General features: G+C 47.4%; 9 protein-coding genes across 9 annotated transcripts; 4 read left to right on the top strand and 5 right to left on the bottom strand.

Moving 5' to 3' along the window:
• The first annotated feature begins 75 nt into the window (after positions 1 to 75).
• On the top strand, positions 76 to 2,463 carry cp6 (putative carboxypeptidase S1). The gene is made up of 5 exons (XM_032081302.1): positions 76 to 530; positions 586 to 916; positions 974 to 1,490; positions 1,539 to 1,805; positions 1,863 to 2,463. The coding sequence occupies exons 1-5, from the start codon at positions 274 to 276 to the stop codon at positions 1,925 to 1,927; spliced, it is 1,437 nt and encodes a 478-aa protein (XP_031943951.1). The 5' UTR covers positions 76 to 273; the 3' UTR covers positions 1,928 to 2,463.
• Positions 2,464 to 2,589: 126 nt separating this feature from the next.
• On the bottom strand, positions 2,590 to 2,915 carry BDV37DRAFT_242324 (uncharacterized protein). Its single transcript, XM_032081301.1, has one exon. The coding sequence runs from the start codon at positions 2,895 to 2,897 to the stop codon at positions 2,703 to 2,705; it is 195 nt and encodes a 64-aa protein (XP_031943950.1). The 5' UTR covers positions 2,898 to 2,915; the 3' UTR covers positions 2,590 to 2,702.
• Positions 2,916 to 3,605: 690 nt separating this feature from the next.
• On the top strand, positions 3,606 to 4,623 carry BDV37DRAFT_51603 (uncharacterized protein). The gene is made up of 3 exons (XM_032090809.1): positions 3,606 to 3,782; positions 3,839 to 4,251; positions 4,316 to 4,623. The coding sequence occupies exons 1-2, from the start codon at positions 3,713 to 3,715 to the stop codon at positions 4,234 to 4,236; spliced, it is 468 nt and encodes a 155-aa protein (XP_031943949.1). The 5' UTR covers positions 3,606 to 3,712; the 3' UTR covers positions 4,237 to 4,251; positions 4,316 to 4,623.
• Positions 4,624 to 5,174: 551 nt separating this feature from the next.
• On the bottom strand, positions 5,175 to 6,238 carry BDV37DRAFT_291788 (putative plasma membrane ammonium transporter (Ato3); the record flags this gene model as incomplete). Its single annotated transcript, XM_032089025.1, has 5 exons — positions 5,175 to 5,336; positions 5,406 to 5,581; positions 5,643 to 5,762; positions 5,816 to 5,916; positions 5,973 to 6,238. 5 exons carry the CDS (start codon positions 6,236 to 6,238, stop codon positions 5,175 to 5,177), a joined length of 825 nt encoding a protein of 274 aa, XP_031943948.1.
• Positions 6,239 to 10,075: 3,837 nt separating this feature from the next.
• On the bottom strand, positions 10,076 to 11,970 carry BDV37DRAFT_291786 (major facilitator superfamily domain-containing protein). Its single transcript, XM_032089024.1, has one exon. It carries the CDS (start codon positions 11,959 to 11,961, stop codon positions 10,126 to 10,128), a length of 1,836 nt encoding a protein of 611 aa, XP_031943947.1. The 5' UTR covers positions 11,962 to 11,970; the 3' UTR covers positions 10,076 to 10,125.
• A 550-nt stretch (positions 11,971 to 12,520) lies between these two features.
• Positions 12,521 to 15,464, bottom strand: BDV37DRAFT_51592 (phosphoketolase family protein). Its single transcript, XM_032090808.1, has one exon. The coding sequence runs from the start codon at positions 15,276 to 15,278 to the stop codon at positions 12,846 to 12,848; it is 2,433 nt and encodes an 810-aa protein (XP_031943946.1). The 5' UTR covers positions 15,279 to 15,464; the 3' UTR covers positions 12,521 to 12,845.
• A 1,356-nt stretch (positions 15,465 to 16,820) lies between these two features.
• On the top strand, positions 16,821 to 18,319 carry BDV37DRAFT_291782 (TatD family hydrolase). Its single transcript, XM_032089023.1, has 2 exons — positions 16,821 to 17,130; positions 17,184 to 18,319. Exons 1-2 carry the CDS (start codon positions 16,924 to 16,926, stop codon positions 18,099 to 18,101), a joined length of 1,125 nt encoding a protein of 374 aa, XP_031943945.1. The 5' UTR covers positions 16,821 to 16,923; the 3' UTR covers positions 18,102 to 18,319.
• A 389-nt stretch (positions 18,320 to 18,708) lies between these two features.
• On the bottom strand, positions 18,709 to 19,177 carry BDV37DRAFT_280585 (uncharacterized protein; the record flags this gene model as incomplete). Its single annotated transcript, XM_032086607.1, has 3 exons — positions 18,709 to 18,930; positions 19,000 to 19,092; positions 19,145 to 19,177. The coding sequence occupies 3 exons, from the start codon at positions 19,175 to 19,177 to the stop codon at positions 18,709 to 18,711; spliced, it is 348 nt and encodes a 115-aa protein (XP_031943944.1).
• Positions 19,178 to 19,966: 789 nt separating this feature from the next.
• On the top strand, positions 19,967 to 21,160 carry BDV37DRAFT_51464 (putative zinc metalloproteinase). The gene has a single exon (XM_032090803.1). It carries the CDS (start codon positions 20,062 to 20,064, stop codon positions 21,097 to 21,099), a length of 1,038 nt encoding a protein of 345 aa, XP_031943943.1. The 5' UTR covers positions 19,967 to 20,061; the 3' UTR covers positions 21,100 to 21,160.
• The last annotated feature ends 69 nt before the right edge of the window (positions 21,161 to 21,229 follow it).

Raw genomic sequence — 21,229 nt, 5'->3', positions numbered from 1 at the left:
CATGCACCGTTATTATCCAACTGGATTGAAGCTTTAAGCCAAGGATTGATCGTCATCCATTAGGCAACATTCGACGGAGCTTCGGTCAGTTGATAGTGATGTCCCGTTCCCCTCTTCTGTCGCATGCAGGCCTTGAAGCATCTGAGTCGCCTCCCATGTATATAAAGTCAGACCATCCCAGGTCTAAGATCCTCCTTCTAGTGTGACGAGAGAAACTAACCATCAACCTCCTTGTTTCTTGGTTTCTCAGGTCCTCTTATTCTGCTCGCTAGAATGTGGTTCTCAAGCACCGCGTGGCTGCTGCCATTGGCACTTGCAGGAAGCGTCCAGGCGCTACCGAAAGGTGCTAAGATTGGCACAACAGCGTCGCACGTCAGGAAAGACGGAATCACGTACAACGTCTTTCAACATGCTGCCACTGGCGCCAGGTTGGAATATGTCAACAACTCTGGTATTTGTGAGACCACAAAAGGCGTGAATCAGTACAGTGGCTACTTAAGTGTAGGAGAGAATCAGAATATGTTCTTTTGGTATGAGCCCTCCTTATCCTTCTCCCAATTGTAGAGGTATCTGACGGGTCATCAGGTTCTTCGAGAGTCGCAACAACCCGCAACAGGCACCCCTCTCTGCCTGGTTCAACGGCGGCCCCGGCTGCTCTTCCATGATCGGATTGTTCCAGGAGAATGGACCCTGCCACTTCGTCAACGGCGAGGAGACTCCGTCTTTGAACGAACATAGCTGGAACAACTTTGCCAATATGCTCTACATTGACCAGCCGATTGGGGTAGGCTTTTCGTATGGAGATGACCCTGTTGATAGCACGTGGACTGCTGCTCCATATGTTTGGAAGTTCCTCCAGGCCTTCTATGAGCATTTCCCACAGTACGAAAGCCGCGACTTTGGCATTTTCACCGAGGTGAGAAATTCAATTAATGTGTGGTGCGTGGACACTGGAAAATGCTGACTGAGAAAGTCATATGGCGGTCACTATGGCCCCGGCTTCGCTTCCTATATCCTGAACCAGAACAAGGCTATCGAAGCAGGCAGTCAAAAGGGCGAAAAGGTGAACCTGGTTGCTCTGGGAATAAATAATGGCATGTTCGACTCAGCGCTCCAAGAGAAGGCTTACATCACGTTTGCATACAACAATACTTACAGACAGCTCATTGATGAGTCGTTAAAAGACAAGCTTCTGGGGGATTACGAGTCTCAATGCCTTCCAGCTGTTCAGAAGTGCCAACAAACTCAAACAAATGAGGACTGCCAGAACGCCGGCTCAGTGTGCGGAGAGACAGTTGAAAATCCAATCATGCAAGCGGGTGTTGACTTTGATGTCTATGATATACGAGCACCATCCAACGATCCCAATCCGCCATCGACATACTCCAAGTATATCACAAAGCCCGAAGTAGTGAAGGCAATCGGTGCGAGATCGGATTACCAGGAATGCGCGAATGCGCCCGGCCAGAAATTCCGTGGTACCGGAGACGGTCAGTATCTCGATTATCACTTCTGGCTCCAGGATCTAACTTGAGTAGAATACCGTTCAACCCTCCCAGACTTGTCTGCAGTCATTAAGGCAGGAGTCAACGTTCTTGTCTGGGCAGGCACAGCAGACTATATATGTAATGTCGATGGAAGCATCGCTGTGGCGAATGCAGTTGATTTCCCAGGACACGACGAATTTCAGGGCAAGGCCCTTGAGGCCTATAAGGTCAACGGAAAGGAAACTGGACAGTTCAAGTCTGTCGACAATTTCCATCTCCTGACAGTAGCCGATGCTGGGCACGAAGTTCCCTACTACCGTAAGTGCATAGCGTTTACCTTTTCCATGACCCGACATAAATTGCTAATTGGTGCAGAGCCGGAAACCGCCTACCAGGCCTTTACCCAGATCCTGCAGAAGAAGCCGCTTTCCTCCACATAAAATCTGTGAGTTGAGGAGTTGTCCTTGTGGAAGGCATTATAAACCAACACCAGCAGTGATGGATTCGAACTCGGATGTGTTAGGGGTCATCAGATAATATGTGATGCTATATGGCACTTAGTTATTGAGATCAAGTTCCCAAGCCAGCCATGGAATTGCATATAGTCATGTTATTTTATTGTAAATAAGGATGCAGGCAACAGCTTCTGTTGCCAAGAATCGTGAATACGTTGTATATCTGCCATTATTGGTCTATGACTTAGTATAAGACTGAAGCAAGTAGTGCAACTTGATGGAATGAAAAGCAGACTGACCTATGTTTATATATAATGATTCAAGTCTTGCTTACCCAACCATACCCTGTATACATTATTCATGGACTGGTGGAGAGAAAGTCTACCGGATACCTCATAACTAACATGGGGCACCAGCATAAGCCTTGCTTTTCAATAAGATGCGACAGCCTGCGATTGGACAGTGTTAGTCAACCCCTGTCCACAAGTTGACTAGTCCGTTAGCATTTATGCAAAAGAGAGAAATACAGCCTGTAATGGGCAACTAGTTGATGCGTCCGCGGTAATCTTAATCAATTAGCGCCTCATTGTATTTATAAACTATAAGCTAGGTACACGTCACATTGAGCCAAGCTCAGTTAGGCTTGCTTTCGATCAGCATAAGACACTTTCTATCCATACCAAGGGATAACTATATTTGAATATATCGAAGTGAGTAATGACTCTATGAGCCCAGTTTCGGACTTTATATGTGTTCACAATCACTTCACAGAGCATCCGAGTAGAATGATGCTGGTTGCAATACCAGTTGCTTCACAGTTATTGCTGGCTCCTGCTCCTTCGCCCAGCCCATAACATAGAAGTGGAGCTGAGCTACGTATGCCAGCGCATGAAAGTAAAACATTAGAGAAACAATATGACAAAGTAACTTGGCCACAGCTATACTTGCCCGCCATAATGGCTATATTCGGCTTGATCTTCATGAAACCCCCCTGTTTAATGGCAGGAGTCGATAGGCACTCTCAAATAGGCCAAGGCTATAACACGAGGTGGCAATGTGGTGGCTATATGCACATGTCCAGACCCAAGTACGTCCTGATTCCCAGTTTGTATGTGTCTCGAAGGCCAGTGGTGTGTATCCTGGTATGCTGATAGTCCGTACTAAAGACTTGGTCAGGAATGATTGGACGGGTTTTTTTTTACAATTGACTCAAGTTGTCACTGTCCAAAACAAGACAAATTATCTCTGCAGCTATCCGACTCTGGTGGCGCTAATACGACGGCTGCAGAAATCACACGATCCATGACTCTTATGAACATGTTTTGTATGACCGATCGAGAAGATGCTATATTTAGACTACCTCGCAAAGCTGAGCAGCATAGCTTTTACCATCATCTACGAAACGATTATTGAGGACTCGGCTCCTGGGCAGGCCTATACGAGTGAGACATTTCGATCCGGAATGCCCGAGACAGACACACGGGGTAATGATCGCCCGTTAATTGTTGTGCCAAGTCCAGGAAAAACCCACATCGTCTCCTCGTCAATAAGTCCCCTGAGACATAGCCAATGAACCCTTTGCCCCCAACGCCTGATGTCATGAGCGCAGTCTCCAGCTCTACGCGAGGCTTGTCCCGGATTTTGTTTCCTTAATTTGGGGAAGCGGCCCCAGAAGTATAAATCCACTGGCACTTCCCTCCTCAGATTAACCAACTTCCTCATACTCATCACGAAGAGAAAGCCCATTGACTCTCAGTTTCGCTGCCAACAATGAAGATCTCCGCTGCCATTTCTACTGCCCTCTTGGCCGTTAGTGCCGCTGCGTTCGACAAGAACCAACGTTAGTGATATAATTCCGTCTCACTTCCCAAACAGGATAATTAAGATCAAGTATAGCTTGGGGCAAGCGCGACTACAACTGTGTCAACGTCTTCCAGGGCATCCCTGACAACTCCACTGTCGCTCCCGGCGCCGAGATCAACATCAAGTTCGACCGCAAGTCCCAGAACTGCGAGACTCTGACCCAATACAAAGGATCGAATTATACCCTCTACCTCTACAACAACCCTGTTAGAAACCTTGACACTATCAAGTTCGACAAGGAAATTCCGATTAGGCAGCATGACATCCCTGAGAAGGATGGTGCTGTCACGATCACCATCCCGTCTCAGGAGAAGCTCGGCACCGTTGCGGACGACAGCGTTTGGTATCTCCGTCTCTCTACCAGCTTGAACGATGCCCCACAGATGCCTACTCTCTTCAATGCCGCCGGGCCTTTCGCCATTCGTGCTTAAATTGCTATGGCAGTAGTACGCGCCACCGCAAGACTCTGTTGACATGAGCATGGAGGGCTATTTTGACATATACCCTTAGATTAGCGTTCCTCTTTCCGCAAATGTTTGTCATTCCTTAACAGACTCTTTCAATACAGGCAGGTATGGATGTTAATATTCTACGTTTTGGAGCCCAACCGCTGGGCCTTTGTTCTAATTTTGTCCATAAATTAATTGAATGTATACCTGGTGTATGTAATAGGGCTTTATTCGGCCATGTGATATTCATGTGTGCTTCCGTAAGACTCAAACATAGATTACTTTTCCGACAGAACAGATGGCTTACATACGAATGCGTTGGACTAGAACCCCGAACAGTTAACATAATGTTGAAAAGCCAGCTTACCCTTAAGTTCCTGGTTTTCTTTTTTGCTCACATCCATATACTTTTTTAAGCTCCATCACTGAACTTTTTAAGTAGAGAAACTCGTCATTCTATCATCAAGAGCCCAACACCAGCTTCCAAGCTGCTTCACCATGCCTGGGGATCGAGGAAACCCCCCCGGCCTTCTCAAGGCCAACCAGTAAACCATAAATATAGCCGTCGAGTTCACGACGCCCGGCTAATCAAGATCACTTATGAACTGAGAAATAATCGGGGTAATCTTATATAAATGTAAATCCGGCCATCTGGGCAGCCTTTAGCAATACCCCATTGTCCTTTCTCGCTACAACCACATGTGTTGTTGCATATTGCACTTACTCAGACACTAATACATGTAATCCTACGTGAGAGGACGTAAAAGAACAAACTTGATGATGAGAGTATCACCCTGGTGCTGTACTTTCTCGACAATTTCAGTATATTCAATGGAATCTCATACTAGTGAACTCAACGTCCCCCCGCCGACAGTTGTATCACTCATATCCCCGAATTTTCACACTGAAGAGATTCTGGGCTACTCTTCCGTCCGCATCTGCATCTTCTGACTTCTTCCCAGTATTACAGTACTCAAATCACCCACAGGTATGGCAATCGGAAAGTCCACTGCCTCCAACATTTGCGCAATGAAGATATGCCAGATTGGTATGACCAGAGCGAGACTGAATGCACCTGCCGCCTGCATATCGAGTATGTTAGATAACAAGAACATAAAAGATGGGGGGAGGAGGGAATAAATGAAACGTACCATTTGAAGTCGAGAAGCAAGAGCGATCTCTCCCAGCGCCAGCTGGAAGTAGGTGGCGGCGAATAAAGAAAAGGTAATAACCAGGAGGAAAAGCGCGGTGAAAAGGCAGATGTTAGTTCGGATTGAACATATTGTGTATACAAAGGTGAGAATCGTTAAGGCGATGTAGTAAAACCCTATTGGTATAACTGGTTAGTGACGCTACAGCTTCCACAGAAGTTGAGAGATGATACACACCAAGAGTAGCGTGATATGATGGAGTTTGCATTCCCTCCAGTGCATTGCCGGTTGGTGAGTAGTGAAGCCCTGTTGCAAATAGGGGCATGAGACCGGTCCCTTGTACGATCCAAAACGTGCCTTGATGAAGTCAGTTATGGGCAGCCGCAGAGCTAGAACCTTGCGATACGCACCGTAGGTAAAGAACAGGGCGCATGAAAACGTGTTCCCGATAATCCATTCTCCAATACCGCCCAAAATTTGTATCAGTCCACCAAAGAAGATGAACACGGGCCTGCACCGCTGTGAGCCTCCAAATGGAGGTGGTAAGACAGACTGTAATGTACTCACAGGATTGCAGCGCCATTCTCGCCACTCCCCCTGATGCCCATCGTTATAAAGGCGTTTGGGGTGGCAGCTACCAAAAACCCGATAAGTGATATTGGAGTAGGGTTGCCTACTTGCTTACGCAAGTCACCTTTTACCGAGGGATGCTTGGGGCTCAGGTATAGCTTTTCGAATACATCGCGGGAGATAGGAAGGAATACACTCTCGGCTGTTCGAATTGGCCGAAGAGTGTCGATGTCATGCTTCTCACTGATATCACCACTCGACATGATTAAGGATGTGATGTGGGCGATGACTTGATCTTGAGGATTGCTGTAGTTCAAGCAATTTTAGGCCTACAGAAAAGCTATATATACCTCGATTTGTCCATAAGCTTACCCCATATTTCTTGGTTTAAGCTACATCATCATCTAACATCCCTGTATGGCCAATGCCGACCTGCATGCCGATCTAGTCAACACGGATCCGCTTTATGCGGGTATCGCGGAGAGAAATGCGGGGATAGCTCAATTTTGAGCTGTATTCGCAGCATCTGGATGGGTGAGAGCTGAATTAGAGTTATTGATAGTTGAACCTTCCCCACGTTCAGGGTACGCTGCAGCAGGGGCCAGAGATCCCGCCATGCGTTCTTAATACAGGGGGCGACAGGCTGCATTTTGTGAAGCCAAAGAAGCTCAATACATCCACCCACCCACAAACGCATGGGAGATTGCTTGCTGTTACAAAAGCGCCCATATCTTGTCTTCACTTACAACACGTTGGAGGTCTGGATCAAGTGGTAAAAGGGGGGGCGGGATCGAACCGCATTTTTCAGTGGAATACATTTTATGGTGGCGAGTTTCCTCGGCCTTCCAGGAATCTACTATCAAGTGAAGCGCTAATAGTTACATGCTGGTTCTCAATACTCAGTTCCATCTGCCCGAGAGCTTAATTGTCGGTAGTTTGAGCACGGTCCTGTACCATCTGGACTCTCATAAGCCTGGATGCTCGATTCAGCCCCTCAATGCTCTCTACCTGCTACCTGAAAAACTTAATTTGAGTCCTCACTCTTGTAATTCCCGAAAGTTCCACCCGCTCGCATCTAGCGACCTCGGTTTCGGTTAATGCGGGACTCATGGATGTCACTACGAGTATTTAGAATCCTTGGAGAACCCACTTAACCCTAAAGTAAGATATATCATCCCACCGAACGCTTCTATCACAAAATGTACTTGATACATCCCTACTTAAGAGTCTGCTTTAATAGAGGCAATAAACTGTGTAGCTATCGGCAGGAATCAGGGCCATCCAGTAGCGAGACTTCCGAAGGAAATTAGTCTGTCCAGCAGCAAGCAGCGCACAGACCGACAACTAGTAAAACTACCTAGATTATAGTAGCCACTAGTCGTATGTTATTTAACCTTGAAGCTTAACTTAGTTCTTATTAGAGTAGGAGTCAGTCTTTTACGCACTTCCGCTGCAGTTTCCGCCATAGCGGGTTCACAGCGGAATGCGAGCGGAATATAGCGGATTGGCGGTTTGATTTGCGGGTCGGATATGTCGATGAGTGAAGTATGCCCCGCCAATGACTGCCATCAAAATACTATATATAAAGCCAAGGCTTCGGAGGTGGTGACGTGTCATTTTCTAGCAATTCTAGATGGTCAGTACGCTGACTAGCAGTGGAATTAGTGTGGGGGATGTTTCGCACATATTCTTGAGATTGGCAGCTTGTCGTGCGGGTACAGAGCTACGTTCCAACCCGTAGTCTAGACTCTTCAACTAGGCTGTAGGCCATGCACATGGGCATCTAGAGCATTTGTGTGTCCCACGTATGACCGTAGGATTTTAGACTTGGGGAACCCACTTTGCCCCCAGCCCTACATGGTATACCAGGCTTGTTGGGCCGTAATGCAACAACCGATAAGCCGAGGTTAGGCAGTACTGCGGTTATTATGTAGAATTGTAACCTCGCTTTACTGTTGATGATCGTCTGTCTTAGCCTTAACTCGGTCCGTTTGTAACCGATGATTGCAGGACATAGAAACCGGAATAGACGCGGTAGTGGTACACTTTATCACAAAAGAGCGCTGAGAATATGCTGTTGTTCTTGGTCTACCACCTCTTCCTTACTCCTGTCAGGAAGACTTTGGTCGTCCTGGAATTACACAAATAGACAAGGTAGATCCCAGGAAGCAGCAGTATTAATGGCATACTAGTAGCAATTTTATGACGCAGTCTACGGTGAGATTCAGTCTGATGATGGCCTTGGCTGTAGTTGCTAGTAAGTAGGAGAATGATGAATGAGGAGGAAGCAGAGTACCGAGCCACCAACGAAGAAAGCAACGTGATGACTTCGCAGCGTGTCGAAGAGCGAAAGACGTCTTTTATATTTGTACTTGTCAAAGCCTATCAACACTTCAATGAAAACGCAATGGAAACAGAACATTCTGGCTTATGTTCAAGTGATTCTTTTTGAAATTGGTATATAAGGTTCTATTTATGACCTCTCTTTTCATTCCTACCCATCTACACAGCATACCGATAAGTACTGGGTAGTCCAATAATGAACAGAGGATTGTCAGCTAGATGAAAAGACTATTTGCATAAGTAGAATAAAAGGGATTAGCATCTTGAAAGCAAGTCGTTAACAGAAGTTGAAAATTAGTAGAGGTCATAGATCAGATGGGATACCCGACCCGAAGAAGCTCTTGACGGGCCCTGATCGTAGAGAAGGAAAATATATGGAGCATAGTATAAAACGCACCACTGGAAGCCGAGTTAGAAAAACCACCTTCAAGGGCTAGGAAAGGAGTCATGAAGTAAACATAATAAGCCCGGTGCTCGGATTGCAGATTACAGATGAACAACACGTGGTAACATAGTCTTCACCCTGGAAATTACTCTCGACTACGAGTTACCAACTCGTGCCGATTAAGTCACTGCCCTTTCTACACACCGCTCGTCGCTACTACCGATTGAATGGATCGGCGAGGCCTTCAGACTGGCCCAGGAGGATGAAGCCAGGCTGGATCATGCTACTGGCTTTAATTTCGTTCACTCTGTCTCTGGAAAACATCTTTACCGCAATTGCCCCAGTTCAGTAGACATATTGGGTCTTGACCTTCGCCACACTTTTGGTTCTGCCCTGGGGTATGGATATGTCTTTTCCGGTAGCAACAAGCTGAACAGTCCAGAACCATGTCATACTACACTCCAGACAATATGAAGATCAATCTGAAGTCCGGATAATCGACTAGTCCGATCCCGAGATTTCACCGTCTTTCTCATTTAAAGCGGCTATGTTTACCGCTTTAGAGTAGTAGATACCTGTTATTGATTCACCGTGATAAGATCAATAAGATTAACAGCAATACAAGACGGCCAAACAGAACTAACAGAAATGCTCTAATGGTTTATTTACCTCAGAAAGAGAGCAGCTATCTATTTATTTAAAGTCATATTGAAGGTTTTAGCGAAACGTTCCTCGTTCTGCTTCAGTGTTCACATTAGAATAAGGTAAGCTTTTTAGATAGGTCTTGCCAGCCAAAGTTTACGGTAATAACAACACATTACCTGCCATACATAAGGGAAAGGTATTTTAGGGTATAATTCTCCGCACCGTTATCACGTATGGTGCAGTAATCTGTACATGGAGGCTAGGATTTGATAGGGATAAGCAGAAGCGGTAATTCCGACCTCGGGATGCCGAGGAGGGAAAACATACCGCGATCAGTGTTCGGCGTACTGGGGTATAATATCCGCGTTCTAAACATTGGCCTCTATTTTTCCCGTCTTTACTGTGTACTCCATATGTCATTCATAATGCTGAGTTCAACCACTCGGGTATTTCCGAGGGGAAACGTGGATTCGTGGATTAGCGGTCAGGAATTAACCGCCAGCTGGAGGTTGGTCTGAGAGGGCCGAGGTTTTACCTAGCGCATGAAGAATCTTCTCTTAGTTTGGTGTTATTTTTTATTTGCTTTTTTGTGCACCGCGCTAATGAAAATCTATGCATGTACTACTAAATTTCAGGTAAGGCAGGAACTATTGAATGAAAAGCAACTTGTCATGCCTGTCGGAAGTCAAGGTCTATATCATGGGGTATATCGTATACTCTAAAAGCAGGAAAAGAAAATAAGACTTTAATGCAGGAGAAGCTGATCCGTAACAAATATCAAGTGACATGCTCCTTTTCCTCTTCCTTTGGAATTCTCACCCAGACCACTGTTACCAGTGCAGCTAGTAACTGGCATGCCAACGCAAACCACCAAATGGCCCGAAGTCCAGTCAGGCCTACATCCCCATCTGGACTCGGATCGACTTTAGTTCCAATCGCATCAGCAATACTTGTGATAATCGCCGAGGAGAGGTTCTGGTTTGTGACTAATAGACTGGCTGCACTGCCTTGATAGGACCGAGGAACATTGCTCGTGATGAATATGGAGGCAGCAGCGAAAGCCATATCCGGTCCGAACGTCACAAGGGCTACGCCGGGAAAAGATAAGGCCCAGTAAATCGTATCTGGAGTTTGCGGAAGGAAGAATGCCGGTCCGAGGGTGAACGCAAACATTGATACAATATAGATATAATGACCGGGAACCAGATGCAGGATACGACTCACGATGAAAGTGGCGATGATGCCGACAATCGCATTAGGGATGTGGTATAGTGCCACTGCAATAGGCGTTGCATGTTGAATTCTCAACCAAAACTGAATTGCATAGAACTGCCATGCCCCGAAAAATGAACCGAATCCTAAAAAGTAGGCCACCATAAGAGGAGTAAAGCCTTTCGTCCGCCACAGGCGACTGGGAATCAATGGCCGCGCCACATATCGTTCCGCGACGAACAGGCAAATAAGAAAAACGATGCCGAGTGCGACTAACACGCACGTATAGACCGACCATTTAGTGACTGACCCTTGGGTTAAACCGAATAGGAGACAGACGCAGCCTGCAATGGCAAACAGGGCTCCTATATAATCGAACTGACGCAGAGTGGGTGCTTCTGCGCCTTCCACATCGGCAACGGGACGAAGAGGAGGAATTGAAAAGAATGCAGCGACAGCACACAAACCAGTGAGAATGGCATTCACACCGAAAATCCAGGGAAGGTTTCCGTGGAGAAGACCACCTTCAATGGCCCCCAAACTGAATCCTAACGGTGCCGTAGCGCTGATAGCAGCAAAAACACGGTTCTTGCGTATACCAGGGCTATAGAGGCGTCCAAGAACACTCATTGAGCCGGAAACCAAAACACCAATAGCGAGTCCTTGCATTGCTCTCACGATGAAAAACAAAACTTCTCGAGACGGATCAAGGGAAAAGGCACCGACCACGTTCCAAATAGTAAGCCATGCAAATGCTCCCACGATCGCACGCCGAGGTGGAGTCAAATCCAACAGAGAGCCTGATACAACAACTGACACCCCATTAGAGCAAGCGTAGGCCCCTACGAGCCATGGGAGCGAGGTATTTCCGATTCCCAGAGCCTTCTTCAGCTGCAACTGCACCACCAACATGTTGCCAAGCAAGAATGAAAAGAGCATCAGACCTGCCGAGCAGACGAGGACGAGTACGATCTCTGCTGTAAAGCTTGGTATTTCTGGAGGGCGTCCTTGCGATGGCTTTGGGGGTGGCGATGCCGACTCATCTGCCATATCACGGCCACGGATGGCGGATGGTCGCCGGTTGTGCAACCCATCAACCACCGCTGCTCGACCTCTCCTCTCTTCCAATTCAAATTCATCTCCACTCTCAGCCGCCTGAGTAATCGTTGTCGGCAACTTTTTCAGCAGGTCCTCGTTATTGACAGGCTTAGGTCCTAGCAGAGGATCCGGGGTCTGCGCGCCCGTGGCAGGAGTTGAAGCCGTTCTGTTATTAAACGAGAACGAGGACCTGGTTGACAGCGGAGCGGAATCAAAGCCGTCATTGCGAATGGTAGCAAGTGTCGGGGCATTTACGTCGTCGACCGGCGTCGGGTTAGGTTCTTGATGTTGCCCTGGTTGCATCTTGATAACTACACCTCCGCGAGGTGGATGCCAATAGTGATTCGGTTTCTTTCTTTTTTTTTTTTTTTTTTTTTTTTTTTTTTTTTTTAAGGAATATTCGGTATAAATGAACTAACTACCAAGGATTGGGAATAACAGCTTTCCCTTGTGCAGTATAAGAAATTTCCGGCAATCTACAAAGTATCGCCCGCGTAGCTGAGCGACGATGGTCTATATATGTTATTATCGGAAACCAGAATCCAGGGCATATGATAAAGCACCACAAGTTGTCGTGGCAAAGGTACAGAGGATCCACAAATAGATAAGATTTTGAAGATTTTTGTATGGCGCGGTGGATCATCGACCATGATCCACTGCACCCTTACTGAGGGATTGCGCGTAGAGCATTTGCCCGCTAAATAGGTAGTAACCCTATCGCTTAGTCGAATTTGATATCAGCCGGCGGGTCCTTCGGCATCATCAGCCCTGGGTAAATTGAATTTTGCCATTCATATTATCCGATGATATTATACTGTTCCTATCTTCAGAACACTATTCACCATTGAGATTCTGTATAGCGCCGCAACCCACTTGTCGAACTTTTGATATGAAACAGGATTTGGAATTTGTGTGGTTGGGTTTCCTACATAGCAGACGATCATCGACATCCTACATATGCAACCACTGACGATCATCCGCCCCTTAAATTCACACTGCACATGAACGCAGGTTATCTGACATGGTTTCATTCTTGCTTCAGGAACGCGTACGCTGCTTATCAAAACAATAATCCCAGCAGAGTCCAAAAATATCACTGACTATTCCCGCCACTCACTTCTGATTATTTCAGCACCCGTGATATCCTTAGATTTGCTTCCACCTTTTCATAAATGTCTTCATCATTTTCAAGCCTTCTTAGGGTATTTCCAGTTTCGGATGTATTCTGCATCTAAACCATTGTCGAATGCCTCTTGCTTAGCAGCTAGTTGCTGGTTGATCAACTTTTCTCGGACATGAGACGCCGTGTTGCCGAGGGATCGTACACGGTCAATAGCATCGATGGCAAGACTGTATCGGTCGGTCTGGTTCCTAACGGCTAGTTCGAACGGAGTATCGATGTTACCCTTTTCTCTGTACCCTCTCACATGTAGGTTATGTTGCCCCGGTCGCTTGTAGGTTAGACGGTGGATGAGCCAAGGGTACGAATGGAAGTTGAAGATGATCGGCTTATCGTCAGTAAACACAGCCTTCCATTTTCGGTCAGGCATGCCATGCGGGTGGTCTTTCTCGTTGATGAGCCGGAATAAATCGACTACGTTCACAAATCGGACCTTGAGTTGGGGAAGATGTTCGTTCAACAACGCCGTTGCGGCGAGAGCCTCGTGGGTGGGTACATCACCACACGAAGCCATCACAAGATCGGGCTCTTGGCCTTGATCATTACTTGCCCAGTCCCATATTCCAAGACCTTTGGTGCAGTGTTCAATGGCTTCATCCATACTGAGAAATTGGATGTGTTCTTGCTTGTCAGCAACAACCACATTGACGTAGTTGACGCTGCTGAAGCAGTGATTCATAACTGAAAGAAGCGTGTTCCCGTCGGGTGGCAGATAAATTCGAACTACCTCCGGGCTCTTGTTTGCAACAACATCCAGGAAACCAGGGTCCTGATGGGTGAAGCCATTGTGGTCTTGCCTCCAGACGGTCGCGGTCAGGAGGATATTGAGAGACGCGACCTTTGCACGCCATTCCACTTCTAAGCACTTTTCAATCCATTTGCAGTGCTGATTAACCATCGAATCAATGACGTGGATGAAAGGCTCGTAGCTGTTTAGTATACCATGGCGACCGGAAAGCACATACCCTTCCAGCCAGCCTTCGCAGGTATGTTCACTGAGCATCTCCATTACCCGACCTTCGTAGGCCAGGTTTCCTCCATCCTTATCTTCTTCAAAGTAGTCACCCAGCCAAACCTTCTTGCCGGCTTTGTAAATCTCTGCAAGCTTGTTTGACTCTGTTTCATCCGGACCAAATACACGGAAAGTGGTCATATTTTCTTTGACCACATCCCTCAAATACTTTGACATATTTGTCATGCTCCCGCGCACAGAAACTCCGGGGTCAATGTCTTCGAGAGCATAGTCCCGGAAATCTGGCAGTTGAAGAGGCCTGCGAAGTATACCGCCGTTGCCGACAGGGTTAGCACTCATACGAGCATTGCCTGAGGGCGCGAGCGCTTTCAGCTCGGCAATGAGCTTGCCATCTTTGTCAAAAAGCTCCTCGGGCTTGTAACTCTTCATCCACGTCTCAAGAAGCTTCAGATGAGCAGGGTTCGTCAGGACATCAGTTATCGGGATTTGATGAGAGCGCCAAAAGCCCTCAAGCAGCTTTCCGTCAATCTCCCTTGGAGCAGACCACCCTTTGGGACTCCGGAGAACAATCATCGGCCAGCGGGGTCGGAATGGCTTCTTCGACTCCCTCGCTTGCTTTTGAATTTTTTTGATCTCCACAACGCAGTGTTCCAGTGTAGCTGCCATTGCTTGATGCATGCTTTCTCTATCATTGCCTTCCACAAAATATGGCGTCCATCCATAGCCCACAAACAGCGCTTTTAGTTCTTCATGGCTGATGCGAGCAAGGACGGTCGGGTTGTTGATTTTGTATCCGTTGAGATGGAGGACAGGGAGAACGGCCCCGTCGGTGCATGGGTTGAGGAATTTAGTGCTATGCCAACTAGTCGCAAGTGGACCAGTTTCTGACTCTCCATCCCCGACCATCGTCAATGTAATGAGGTTGGGATGGTCAAAGACACTTCCAAAGGCGTGAGAAATCGAGTATCCCAATTCACCACCCTCGTGAATAGAGCCCGGCGTTTCCGGGGTCGCATGTGAACCAATGCCTCCTGGAAATGAGAATTGCTTAAAGAACCTCTGCATACCCTTTTCGTCTTGGGACTTGTCCGGATACACTTCGGAGTAGACGCCCTCCAGATATGAATTCGAGAGAACAGCTGGGGCACCATGACCAGGACCGGAAACGAAGAGGACATCCAAATCATACTTTTTGATCAGGCGGTTCATATGAATCCAGGTAAAGGACTGGCCGGCATCCGATCCCCAGTGACCGAGCAGCCGAGCTTTGAGGTGTTCCACCTTTAGGGGCTCCTTAAGCAGGACATTGTCTCGCATATAGAGCATGCCCAAGCATAGATACATACTTGCTCGGAAGTATGCGTCCATTTTGCGGGCTTCATCTGCGTCCAAGGGCTGCCCCTTGACAGTGGAGCGGGTGGCTCCATACGCGCTGATGTTGTCATCGGGTTCGCTGCTGGGCGCCATTTTGAGATATGACAAGGCTATTAGACTTCGAAATGTCTTGAAATTTAAGTAAATAACAGTAACATATATTATAGGCTACTTAGTGTCGAGTTCGAGTGTTGGAGAAGTCAATCCTCCAAGGGTGCTCCTAGCATGAACTCAACATGAACACTGGATTGATATTTAAATCCATGACAGGGCAATAATATAGCTGATGAGAGTACCCTGACGTAGCTTTTCCTTTTGTTGCGTGGTTTCGGAAGCTCAGGATATGGGACGGAGTCGATGACGTCCAGCGTACCATCCGTCAAGCTTCCAGACCCAACCTCATAACCTGTTTTTTTTACATAAGTGCATATTTAGTACTGAGTAGTACTAGTAGGCCACTCCTAGTATTTTATTCTTCTGTGCCAGTAATTGACCTTTTTTATTGGGTTAGCGGGCACTGGCTTCCCACCTAGAGACAGCGAATAACAGCGAAGTATAAGATAATTGCACCACTTTAGCTTCGCGAAAAGGCACCCTTGGTGGGGAAAGAAGCTTGCATACTAGGAGCTCAAAGCTCTAGCTAGTACCACGTCTTGCCAGGAATGAGATACTTCACCTCTTCCAAGCGGTACATACGCACACTATATTCTTGACGATATTACCATAGTGTCAGCTTGAAAAGGATGTAGCACGAGATACCCTTAAAACATCGGGCAGGGTATATTCATCTTGGAGTATTAGTCTATATTTAGACTCAGGTCATGGAGTATTGAGCTCTGAAAAAGTTGATGTGTGTCTGGAGAAGTTCTAATAAATCTCCCACAGTCAGTCCGGGGAACTGTACCCGAGATCCTCTATCCGCAACATTCAGACTCGAGCGATCAAGCGATCACCTTCTTTCATCAATTTCCCCGAGTGAATGCAAGCGTTCGCACTCAAGACATGCATCATTTGCAGATTTAACCATTGTTCATCATGCCCTAACCAAAATGACCGGCTCAACGAGAAAGATGGCGTCCGACGCCTACAACGCTAGGGAGCTACTTGGAGCTGGCCTTTGCTTTCCGTCGTAATGAAGGCGCTCAAACGGTTATCAAAAGCGGTTTAGATGTCTAGCTTCGAAGACATACAGCTATAGAACGTTTTAGAAATGGCTGGAAGAGGAATTCCATCTGAAGTCTCTCCTTCTCCGCCGGCACTACAACTTGACTTGTGAACACATCTTGGATTAAATTTCCCCCCAATTTGGCCATTGCTCATACATATCTATCACTGATCAGTGCTAAATGCTTCATAAGATTTTTCAAACACCAGTGACAACTTCTCAGCCATTTAACCTGGAAATCCGCTCTTGTCCTAGCTTGAGCGGCAAGAGAAATGAGTTGGTGAATAGCTCTTACATGGTTTTTCGCTCATATACTGTAATACCGTCTATACCCACTACAGTTCTACCATCATGCGAGCGGATGCTCAAGAGTACATGTTTCTACCATTTTGCTGTCACTTCCATGCCGCGTGGGTCGAACTCGGGTACACGTACCCGAGTCGGAAAAAATCATCTAGCCGCTGAAAAGGAGCAGTATATATGGCCTCTACAGTCCGAATTAGGGCGCTAGTCATTTTTATCTCTTATATAACTTCCGGCAATTCTCTTGGTGTCATTTAACCGTATCAATTGATGCGTCACCTGTGGTCGCGCACGATCTATTGTAAAGGCCATCATAGTTCAACACCCCGGGCAACAATTTTAGCGGTTTACCAACGGAAAGCGTTCTGTTGCCAGGCGAGGGTTTTGAATTCAGCAACGCAGGAAACCTATTCCAGACTCTTGATCAAGTATAAAATGGCCCAGTCAGCATCAACTTCGTCATTGCGCTTTGCAGATGTGAGCTTCAATAAGAATCACCAAACGCCTGAGTACTGCTTACCACCGAACAGGTCGCCGTTACATACACCGCAGACCAATTTCAGGGCATCTATCGAGGCAAACAGTACCATGAATCAGACTTCGCAGAAGTCCTTAAACGTGCCAAAGAGTATGGCTGCGACAAGATCATGCTCACTACCATGACCCTTCCAGGAGCTCATGAGAACTTGAAAGTTGTGAAAGAATTTCCGGACATGTGCACTATGACATTAGGGGTGCATCCGTACCATGCGGCCGAGATATACGTTGAAAATGATGGAAGCGAGTATCTTGGAAACCTTCGCAAGCTTGGAGAAACCCTTCGAGCCGAGAATCCGTCGCCACTGGTAGCCTTCGGAGAAATTGGACTTGATTATGAATATTTGGACCGCGCCGACAAAGCGACCCAGCAGCGTGCTTTCCGCGACCAGCTGGAACTGGCCATCGAATTTCAATTACCTCTTTTCCTGCATGTGCGCGAGTCGTGTGCCGATTTCATTTCGATCATCCGACCTTACCTGTCCAAGTTGCCGCGCGGCGGGTTGGTGCATTCTTTCGCTGGGTCGAAAGAGGAGATGTTGCAGTTGGTTGAGCTGGGCTTTGACATCAGTGTCAATGGTGTTTGTTTCCGTACTGAAAAACAACTGGAGATGGTCCGGCACATTCCCTTGGACAAACTGCAGCTTGAGACCGATGCTCCGTGGTGTGAGATTCAAAACAATGACGAGAAAATTGCCCCATTTCTCGCCAATGCAAAGCCGCTACCTCCATCTCGCAAGCACAACAAATTTATTCTGGGACAAATGGTCAAGACGAGAAATGAAAGCTGTACGATTGAACGTGTTGCTCTGGTTGTGGCAGGCTTGAAAGGTATTTCACTGGAGGAGATCTCACAGGCGGCGTGGAATAACAGTGTTCGAATGTTCGGTTTAGGAGTACAGGGTCAGTGATCTTGAGATAATCCTGTTTACATTTACTATAGAGTATCGAGTACATAGAGATTATGCGCATATAGACATGACATTCACGCTCGAGCAGACGCCGTGCCTTTACATCTACAGTACGTTTAATCTCGATATATGACGTCTAATGCATGTTGTAGTTCCTTGAGAGTGTAAATAGCATACCCTCAAGAAATTTAGTGCACATAGTAGGCGAAACACTGTGCTTATGAATCTTGAGCGACATATAATGGCCATTTTGGAATAATACTGTTCATGTATTTAGTATCTAGTATCTAGTAGCATATTCACTCAGTCGGGGAGGAGGGAACGAGACAATCGCACGCTCTAGTCGGGTAGTAAGATCGCAAAAGAGATACTCTCCAACCTGGTATGAGGTGCTAACTCGAAAATCCAGGCTATCTGGTATGTACTGCCCGAGGCACCCAGGCTCCCGGCCCTTGGAGTATAAACCCTCCCCTCGTCCTCCTTCACAAAGCCTCTTCTCTATGTTTTTTCTCCTTGACTCTGACTCCAACGACCAGCACAGCAACCCGTTTGTTCGATCGCCAGTTCAAGTAATCTTCCTAATGCTATTGCAACATATCCCCCAGACTCACATCGTGCTCAAATCCCAACTCGGTGTCTTCGTCGCAACAATAATGTAATTACCCAACAGCCTCAAGCGGAATCCCGCCTCACAGTAGATGAAATCATACAACCATTTCTTACGGAATGCCTCGACGTTTTGATCGGACGCATCAGGTTGTGCAGCCCGGAACGCCGCCTCGATAATCCCCAAGTTCCGGAGGAAGTTGTCTCTCCAAGCACAGAGCGTCTTGCCATAATGCGGTCCAATGTTCATAACTTAGGCAACTTCTAACTTGCCATTCGATCCATTGTGTACCGCATCCAGGAGAGCATGGAGGGTTGGGAGGTAACCCCCAAGGAAGATATATCGGCCGATAAAGGTCGGTACACTGTATTTGGACCAGCGTGTCTGAGGTAGTGCGTTAGCACCAGGAAACCCGACTCCGAAACAGACGACTAACCTTGTTCGTCATGGGAATCCCATCAATGACCATAATGCCATTTCTAGGATGAAGCAGAGAGCAGATGGTACGAAAATACTCGTGTAGATATTCTGCGCTGGCGTGCTCGAACATTCCAATCGAGATTACATGATCGTAGTACCCTTCATTACTTTCAGGTCCAGTTGCGGATCGATAATCCTGAAGACGAATTTGAACACGTTCCTTCTTTGACCCGTTTTCCCGCAACTCTATTCTGATTATCGGATAGAGTCAGGGCTGTTACTCGACACCCGGTCGTGTGAGCTGCTGCGATGGCTACATCTCCCTATCCGCATCCGATTTCGAGAACATGTTAGTCCGCTGATATCTAGGCTTTCTGTAGTAGACGCTGGACATTTTACTTTGCTTGCTACTTCTAAGGCCTCAGTGGGATCCCCGCTCCAGTAGTCGCAAGAGTGGTCTATGTCTAGAGAAAGAAAGTCCCTTCCAATACTTCAGCTAGTCATTAACACATTCCTTCCCGCGGCGCAAGAGCATTGTGTCTCAAATCGTCACCTATGAGACCGCACAGTGAGAGACTAATTGTCTCACCGCACTACAGAGAGAGACATATCATGTCAGAAATGAGATATCACCTGTAGAAGGGGCTGGCACCTCAGGGCGAGGTCTTTGCCTCGGATTACCTTTTCTGGTATAGCGGACCAGCTCCGCCCCGAAGATCTGCACTAGTCCCAAACTGGCAGGCTTCGATAAGAATCTGCGGAATTAATAATCCCAGCATTGCTGACACAGAGCCTGTATAACTCGTAACTATATATACTCACCATTTCCATATAAAGCAATGCGCCGATAAGCCCAACAATCCCCTCTACACACGTCACGATCAGTACCCTACCGACCAGACAGAGGACATATCAGCATCCAGCCAACACAAAATGGCAGACACAGACGACCTCACGCTAACAATCCACCACCAAAGCAAACCGCACACCCTCACCCTCCCCTCCACCTCGACGCTCGAAGACCTTTCCAACACAATAGCCACAACACTCCACATCCCCCCAGAAACGCAAAAGCTCCTTATATCCCCAAAACCCGGCATGCAAAAGGCCCCATTCCCACCCACCCCCCTAACAACAGTCCTGCCGCTCAGCTCCCCAAAATTCAAAATCACCCTCCTCGGCACCCCGACAAAAGCCATCGAGGCCCTGCACGCGCAATCCGAGGAAACCGCACGCCGCGCCTCAGCGCGCGCCTCGGCATTCGCTGCAGCCGCGAAACATAAACCAGCCCGGACGGCCGGTAGTGGTGGTGTGCATACGCTCTCGGATTCAAGCAGCTCGTACACGTTCCACCGACTCCTGCCGTTATCGTACTTGCCTCGTCCGGAACGGTCGCTGGAGTTCTTGAAGCGGCTGCGCGACGATCCCGGGATCAAGGCTGCGATGGCCAAGCATAAGTTCTCAGTGCCGGTGTTGACGGAGATGAATCCTGCGGAGCATACGACGATGGAATCGCGGACACTAGGGTTGAATCGAAATAAGGGCGAGGTGATTGAGTTGCGGCTGCGCACGGATGCGTACGATGGGTATCGCGATTATCGGACTATACGGAAGACGTTGTGTCATGAGCTGGCGCATTGTGTGCATAGTGACCATGATCGCGCGTTTTGGGACCTGACGGCGCAGATTGAGAAGGAGGTGGAGAGGGCAGATTGGAAGCATGGAGGAAATAGACTGACTGGGCAGGACTTCTATGTGCCGGAGGATTGGGAGGCGGAGAAGGATATGGAGATTGTGGATGAGTGTGGGTGGACTGGGGGCGAGTTTGTGCTGGGTGGGTTGAGGGAGGATGGGGTAGGGATGAGGGCTGGGGCGCAAGGTGCTGAGGGAAGGAGAGAAATGTTGGCGAGAGCTGCGGAGGAGAGGATGAGGAAGAAGAGAGACGATGAGAGTAGAGAGGGTGGTAATTGATGTGGCTTGGGTTGAATTTGTGTGCATCTATTCCTAATATTTTTGTATATGAAGTAATGATAATGAAGACATGACTGCATTAAAGCTATTTCCTATATTTGTTTTATATACTAAACTTGCGTCAGATACA

This window comes from Aspergillus pseudonomiae (genome assembly GCF_009193645.1).
Source record: "Aspergillus pseudonomiae strain CBS 119388 unplaced genomic scaffold BDV37scaffold_15, whole genome shotgun sequence".
Lineage (NCBI taxonomy): Eukaryota > Fungi > Ascomycota > Eurotiomycetes > Eurotiales > Aspergillaceae > Aspergillus > Aspergillus pseudonomiae.
This window is presented reverse-complemented; position numbering and strand designations above follow the sequence as displayed.